The 7,466-nt window shown below is 32.8% G+C and overlaps 1 protein-coding gene across 1 annotated transcript; it reads right to left on the bottom strand.

The window, feature by feature from the left end:
* Positions 1 to 3,030: 3,030 nt before the first annotated feature.
* Positions 3,031 to 5,974, bottom strand: LOC144551678 (cyclin-P4-1-like). The gene is made up of 2 exons (XM_078299743.1): positions 5,407 to 5,974; positions 3,031 to 3,956 (listed from the first exon to the last, which is right to left on the bottom strand). The coding sequence occupies exons 1-2, from the start codon at positions 5,766 to 5,768 to the stop codon at positions 3,695 to 3,697; spliced, it is 624 nt and encodes a 207-aa protein (XP_078155869.1). The 5' UTR covers positions 5,769 to 5,974; the 3' UTR covers positions 3,031 to 3,694.
* Between the last annotated feature and the right edge of the window lie 1,492 nt (positions 5,975 to 7,466).

Genomic DNA, 7,466 nt, shown 5'->3' with positions numbered 1-7,466 from the left:
CCAAATCGTAATATGCATAGTACCATAGACTCACTCTAAATATATTCTAGATTTTTCTATGATGTTGTTTTGATCTATATAGAAACAAACAAAGAAAATTATGGAAAAAAAGAAAAAATTAATTTTTCGGTTGTGATAATTTGTATAGAAACAAAGGAAATATAGGAAACAAAAAATAGGAAAACTAATTAACGTAGGAGAAACAAGGAAACAAAATATAAGGAACGAAAAAAATGTGGCTACAAGGCATTGTATTCAATTTTAATTGTAATATATTGTGTGATCGTACATGTAGCGAATATGTTTTTAACTAAATATAAACTTCTACACTTAAAAAATATGCATTTGATCAAAAGAAGACATATTTTTTGATTGGAGAGCTAAGATTAAATCTGAAATTTCATCTTTCAATTATAGCCGTTGGCGGTTCGGACACCCAACGTGCTTAATAATAGAATGGAAATAAGCGTTCGAACGATTGGATTAAATTCTTAATTACAAAAACTAGCATCTTTCGCCAGTGTGCAATCGTTTCAAACAGTTACCAATCGTTGGTAACGATTACAGTATTTTATAGATAATTAGATTAATTTGAACTGACCGTTCAATATTTACCATAATCATTTGAACGGTTAATTAATTCAAATGATTAAACGGCTAAAACAGAATTTTACCCAACCGTTGAACGATTAGAGGCAAAATTATAATTTTGTTTTCTTTTTATATAAATAGAAAGTTTTGATTGCTTTCTATTATCTCTTACAACCGTCATTAGCAGCAAATTTTCGAAATTTTCTCTGTGCTTAGCTCCTCCATCGTTGAGTGAAATTAGAACTTCAAATTTTTTGATCAACTTGAAATTCATCTCACTAATCTCAAATTATATTAGGTTAGAGTGAGCTATTGAGTGTATCTCGTGTGATTTTGAACTTATAGCATTTGTGCTCAAATTCCTAGGCCATGTGATTTTCTGACAGTTTGTAAAGGCTCACCAGCTCTAAAATTGAAACCTTTTGTATTTGATAAAGAAAGACGCACCTACAAAAGAGGCTGTGAAGCTCTGAAAGCGTACACATTTTTGTCGAACTTCGCTCCGTTAACATCTCGCGTCAAGTTTCTCTCAGTCTTCTATTTATTGTTATTAGTACTTGAGATTTTTAGTTTTTGAACAATTGATCAAAAAAGATTTAGAATGTTTAAAAGACACTATATTCACCCCTCTAGATGCAACTAGAGACAACAACACAACAACTTGATCCTTTATTTGTTGCATGAAAAATGTATAAGATAGTATGGATATAGAAAGTTTCAAAACTTCTCATAAATCAACACTAGAAATATAACAATGAGGATAATATGAGATTGTTCACTTTACCTATGGAGTTTATCACTAATTCACAATTTGCATGTAGTTTTAATTTATAAATGAGGAAGGTTCAAATGTTTTATGTCTTTTACGTTTTTCATATTTTGTTGTATCTTACAAGTCACATTTTTTATTTCTATTTTTGAAGTTCAAACAGTTAATCTGAATTGCTCAGCATGATCTCCAGACTAAAATGTACTTGGTGACCAAAAAAACTTTTTTCTATTTTTTTAGATAGGCACAAAATAACTGTTTATGGAGTAAAACAATTAAAAAAAAAATTCATCTCCAAGCACATTTTAATATGAATATCATATTGAACAATTTGAATGAATTATTTGGATTTTAAAAATAAAAATAAATGATGTGAGGCATGAAAAGGCATGAAAGATATAAATTATTTAAACCCTCTTTCTGTGAATTTAGTGATCAAAATTGAATGACCGAAAATGTATGGTGAGTAAATGTAAGTATGAAAAAATGATTTACCCATTATGAAAGCCTTTAATTTGTTGTAGGAACATGAGAACATGTATTGTGCCTCTTATGATGTGTCATTGCGCCAGCATATATATGGACAATGGAGCTTGCTTTTTGATGGGTCTACCAAGAAACTTCCTGTAATGAATTTTTTTATTAGGTGTTGTTTATTTAAGGGTTAATTGCCACCCACAAACTAGAGAGCAAGATCATGGCCTACATGAAGCCCATGATCATTAATTAGTTGTTGTTACACTACTTGAATTGGTCATATGAATTGTCACCAAAATCTTTTGATTCTGTTTTCTGATTATATATATATTCTCATCCTTTTTAGGTACTTTGTGTTTCAGATTTTAAGTATACTTATATAACATGCAGGAATATTATTTATGTTAATTTAATTGACAACTAAAATTATTATCCCTCTTTCTACGTCAACATACTTAAAATAAAATAAAAAATATTCCTCGGTGGATATCAATTCAGAATTGGGTATTAAATATTAAATTACCAAGTTTTAGCAAATATTTAAGACTCCTCCATAAATTTACAAACAATAATGCCACAAAAAGAAACCAGAGTTGAACTCTGCAATGGCCAATGCATGGTGCCATTGTGTGCCAAGCTCTTTTTTAGCCAATTATTAGAATAAGTGTGTGTAGGTGTTAAATATTGGACCACATATATAAAATGTTTAACTTTTTCTTGATGTGGATTGGCGATAGCTTTAATTAATCTGGATTATTAATTTAATGGGAAGGATGTGAAGTAAGGATGTAAAGGTTGACAATTAACCCTACTAAAAACAATATGCATATTACCATGTTCTCACTCTATATATATAATGCATGCCGCTCTATAATATGCATATTAATTACCACATGTTCTCACTCTATATATATTTTACTTCTCTTTATCATAATATTTGGTGACAAGACTGATATTATAAGTTCCTAAAAACACAGCCTAACAAACTCCAGCTGTAATGGGAGCTGATACAATATTCTCTGTGTTATAAAGGAACCCAAAAAGAGAGAGAACTTGCAACTTTTTCAAGTGGATTATATCCAGAACAACGTTGATGTAGATATATATCAGCCGTACGTTTGTTGATGAAAATAAATAAATAAATAAAAAGATTTTTTTTGTTTCAAAAATAAGCCATGGCTTTATGCTCCCAATTGCAATAAAAAAAACAATCACCATTTATACAACTAGTCCCATCCACATTACAGCAATAACATGTCTATAACATGACCTTGCGCTCACAACCATTCTTTAAAAAAATAAAAATAAATAAAAGGTGACAATGGCTAATGGACCACATATCCAAAATGTTGGTATCTTGAGACACACATAATAGACAATACCAAGTATCAATCTTCCTGACCTCACTAATTATATATAATTGAAAAATAAGTACGGTACCAATACCATGCTATTGTACTGGAGAAATTTCACGGCCATTGTAGAAAAAATGTAGTAATCTCTGAAAATTACTTGCTAGCCGTAGCCAACTTGAAAATTAAAACACAATCAGACATGAAAGCATGGTAACTCCAATTGAATTGCACCGAAGTCATATTGCAGGAAGGTGTCTGTCTCTACAATTATCTGAGGTAGAATCCATAGCAAATCCCAATTTTGTCCGATTTCAGTCCACTTCAACCAATCAAGACGGGAAACAAAAAGGTTGATCTATGAAATTTAAGGTAAAATCAACTGCTTGGCTTTGGATTCCCCATCTGAACAAAAAAACAGGCAAAATTGAAACATTCAAGATGGATTCTACCTACAATGATTGCAGAAAAATTGGATGAATTGCGCAAAATTGGATTTTCTAAATCAAACGGCTAGCTGCTTGTGGTGACAATTGCTTGATTCCTCCTCAGAAGTGAAGCAGTTGAGCATGACCCTGGAGGGAGGAGGCAACTGTTGGGTTTCCAAATACTGCATCTCATTTTGCAGGAGGGAGCAGTAGGAAGTGAATGTAACTGGAGTTACATTCAATTCAAATCCCACACCAAACAGGAAGTCCACTTCTAGGTAATTTATCTCCATCAAGGTTATGCCTCCCACCTTTGCAAAGTAGGCATTGTTGTAGCATCTGAATACCAAAAACAAACTAATTAATTTAGTTTATATCTTTCAGATAAGTTGTAGCAAGCTTTCATTAAAAAATGTGTGAAATGGATTGTTAATTTGAGATCATGTTTTTTTAATTAGAAATGACATTTGGACATGTTAAAAAATGGGTTTGCTAACAACATCCTCTGTTATCTTACCGGCACGAATTTCGATAAAAAATATCATTTTCCTAAAAGAATAAGAGATTGAAAATAGTTGGATACAAAGAAGGTTTATGCTGTTTGGATAAGAGCATATTATTTCCAAATTATGGTCTCGTATCATTCCCCCAAGGAAAAAGGAAAATGCCCCCTAAACGCCCCCCCCCCCCCCCCCGCACACACACACACACGCTTAACAGTGGTAAGTAAGAAAACTTTTCATTTCTTAGGTGTTTATATTAAATAGTCTTCTTTTGGTTAAAAGGGTAACATCAAACCAACCATACTTTGTCCAACCAATTAAAAGAAAAGAGCACCACACTACTCAATCTCTCTAGCTACAGTCTTTATCACTCCGCCTAATTCCTTAATTGCTTCTATGATGAAGAAATAGACAAATTATGTCATTTTTAATATTAAAACATGATTAAATTGATTTCAAAGTTTTACCAAGAGAAAAGATATTAACTAACTGTCCCCATCTAACAACTGGCATTATTGATCAAGTTGGCGCTAAATTAATTAATAAAAGATGAGATGAAAATGAAAGCTGGTTAGGGCCCACATGTCATGAGTGCAACGAACAAAGAGAAATGCAACAGCTCGGCAATATAGTATACACTATTTAATTTATCAGATAAAAAACATTATTACTGCATGGATAGATCATAAGATAGAATCTATATTCAACCCAATTCAAATCTCAAACTAACTATCATGCATCCTGATGCTAGGCTATAGCTAGCTACGTTCCAAATAGTACATATGGCTCATAGATCAAGCCAAAATTTGAGACGTAAGAATATTCCAAAATTCTTTTGAATTCAAATTGAATTGAATTTCATATTTATTATTTTTTGTATTTTCCCATTAATGCATCGAGTAATGAGTTTTGGAGAAAATTGAATATCCATCTCAATCCAATTGTTCTCTGTTGACTTTTAAACAAAATATCTAGAACATGCTATTTCATAAAAGCAGAGTAAATCATACGCTTGCTGCATGTTCTTAAAAGAAAATTGAATTTTGCTAAGATAAAATGAAGAACAGAACAGCCCCATTCAGTTAAAGCATAATCAATAAATAATAATGTTTGATCCCTAAATTCCTTTTTGAGAGAATAAAAAAAACATGTTGCTAAAAAAAGAATATATGACTTGGAAAGAGAGGTTTTAGGACACTCACAATTTATTCCAATCTGACACTAATTTTCCAACAAAATTCAATAATTATATTGAGGTAACAATGAAAGAATTACAAGAAACTTACATATCATCAACAAACTTGACGGCTGTTAGAACACTGGTTATCAAAAACCGGTGCACATTCAACGAGTCGAGGGTGACGCTCGGATGCCTGAGCAGATACCGATCGAGGTAAATATAAGCAACCACATAACAGGAGGGGCTACAACCGGCGAACCTGAAAATGCGCTCTAGGTAGTCCCGCACCGATATGGCTGGCTTTGTCAGGCCCTGAAAAGCTGACGCTGCGGCACGTGGCACCATTGCTGTACTAGTTGGTGAGGTGGAAGGGGCGGCATCGTTGCGCTCAGAGACGCGCTCGAGGAGGGAGGAGAGGATGGAGACGACTTTGGGGATGGATCCGGGGTCACACACCGTGTCCGACATGGATAGAGATCGAGAATTGAGGTGGCACTTGTTGTGAAGCTTTGTTGTGCCTTGCTTGCTTTGGGTGATTTAGTTTCTTTGCCCCCTGAGAGGAAGGAGGGGAGAGAGTGAGGAAGGGATATAAAAAGAGGGAGGGAGGAAAGAAGGGAAGAGGAGATGCGACATGCGAGTAGTGAGATGTCTCGAATTAATTGGAACGGAGAAATAAATTAAAATCAGATAAAGGAAAAGATCGAAAGAATAGTAGCAGTCGTGTTCCCATGTAACTATGTAACATTTATTTACCCCTGGAGATTAAGCAATTACCTCTCTATGCTTCTCTCAAAAAAGAAAAATTTACCTCTCTATGCGATCTCCGATCTCCCAGTTAAATGTTAAATGACTTCCAGTTAATTAGTGCGGTGTTGACTATTTTTTTCTCTCTTGTTTTTTCCGTTTTTCCCAATTCGGACATAGGTGTAAGTACATACATGCGCACCGACAATTAGACAGGGTAAGGGTAGTATTGGAATTCCTATCACTGACTTTGAATTCACATCCAGTGCAATACCTGACTGAAAATATGTGTTTTCGGTTTAATTTGGCACGAATCTCAAAATGGATCTCCTATAATTTTTATAGGCATCAAATTGAGTTTGATCTAATCTAACTGAGATTAATCTGAATCGTCGGGTCCACTGATTTTAGTGATATCTAATGTGACTAAATCTTAATTGTTCGTTCAAATTAGATCAATCTAAATGTAGGTCAATATATGTTTGTATTATTGTTAATAATTATGTATTTTTCATTTTCAGCTAACAGATACATATATAATAGAGTGAGGCTACGGTGCTTTGTAAAGTGCGGAACAATTCGTGTAATGGATCAATATGGACTATTGAAAATGATCTCTATATAAAAAATGTACTTAAAAACCAAAATTTATATTTTTAAGAATTTTTTACTATTTTTAAAATAGGTACGAAGAAAATCATGCGATCCAGAGATTTTGATTCATCCGAAAGTAGTGATTTATACATTTTTAAAAATTAGTGATTTTCTGAAGCATAAATCAATTTACAAATTGTGCATGTTACTGATGTAACCTTTGCAAACTATATATAAGACTGAAGTGATGATTGTTCCTAGGTGGCGTGGAAAACATGAAAAATAAACAGTAGTCTAAAGTCTAAACAACTGAAAATTTAGGAATTTGGAAAAAAAATATAAAATGCAAAATAAAGTGAAAGTTTCTTTAATTAAAACTAACCTTGAGATAAATTTTGGTTGAATGAGATTGTAAGGTACACCTCACCTTGTTATATATATATTAACTATTGTAGCAATATCTAGACTGGTTAATCCTTCCGAAGCAAATTGTACCACAAATCAATTTACACTAGCTCATTTTTTTTTTTTTTTTTTTTTTTTTTTGAGAGAGAATTTTTACACAGGCTCATTTGAATTGTCGTCTTCCCACACCCTACCTAATGACACATAATGACAACATATTATTTGTGGATACATCAACGGAGGATATTAAATGAATCTATCAATATTCAATAGAGATGATAACTTATTGTGAATGTCATTTTGTCCTCTCTGCCATTTCAAAATGTTTGACTATGAAATTGGAGTTATGGGTGATTGAATTGTTGTCTTCTATAAAAATGAGAGATTGCTTGACAAGATATTCAAAGAATTACAAACTAAGAC

This window comes from Carex rostrata, chromosome 3, assembly GCF_964058835.1.
Source record: "Carex rostrata chromosome 3, lpCarRost1.2, whole genome shotgun sequence".
In the NCBI taxonomy this organism is placed as follows: domain Eukaryota; kingdom Viridiplantae; phylum Streptophyta; class Magnoliopsida; order Poales; family Cyperaceae; genus Carex; species Carex rostrata.
This window is presented reverse-complemented; position numbering and strand designations above follow the sequence as displayed.

Bases quoted from the DNA above. Each gene is read 5' to 3' on its own strand.
- LOC144551678 (XM_078299743.1), bottom strand. From the start codon at position 5,768: ATGTCGGACACGGTGTGTGACCCCGGATCCATCCCCAAAGTCGTCTCC. The intron at 3,957-5,406 runs GTAAGTTTCTTG...TTTGGTATTCAG, and splicing joins GTCAAGTTTGTTGATGATAT to ATGCTACAACAATGCCTACT.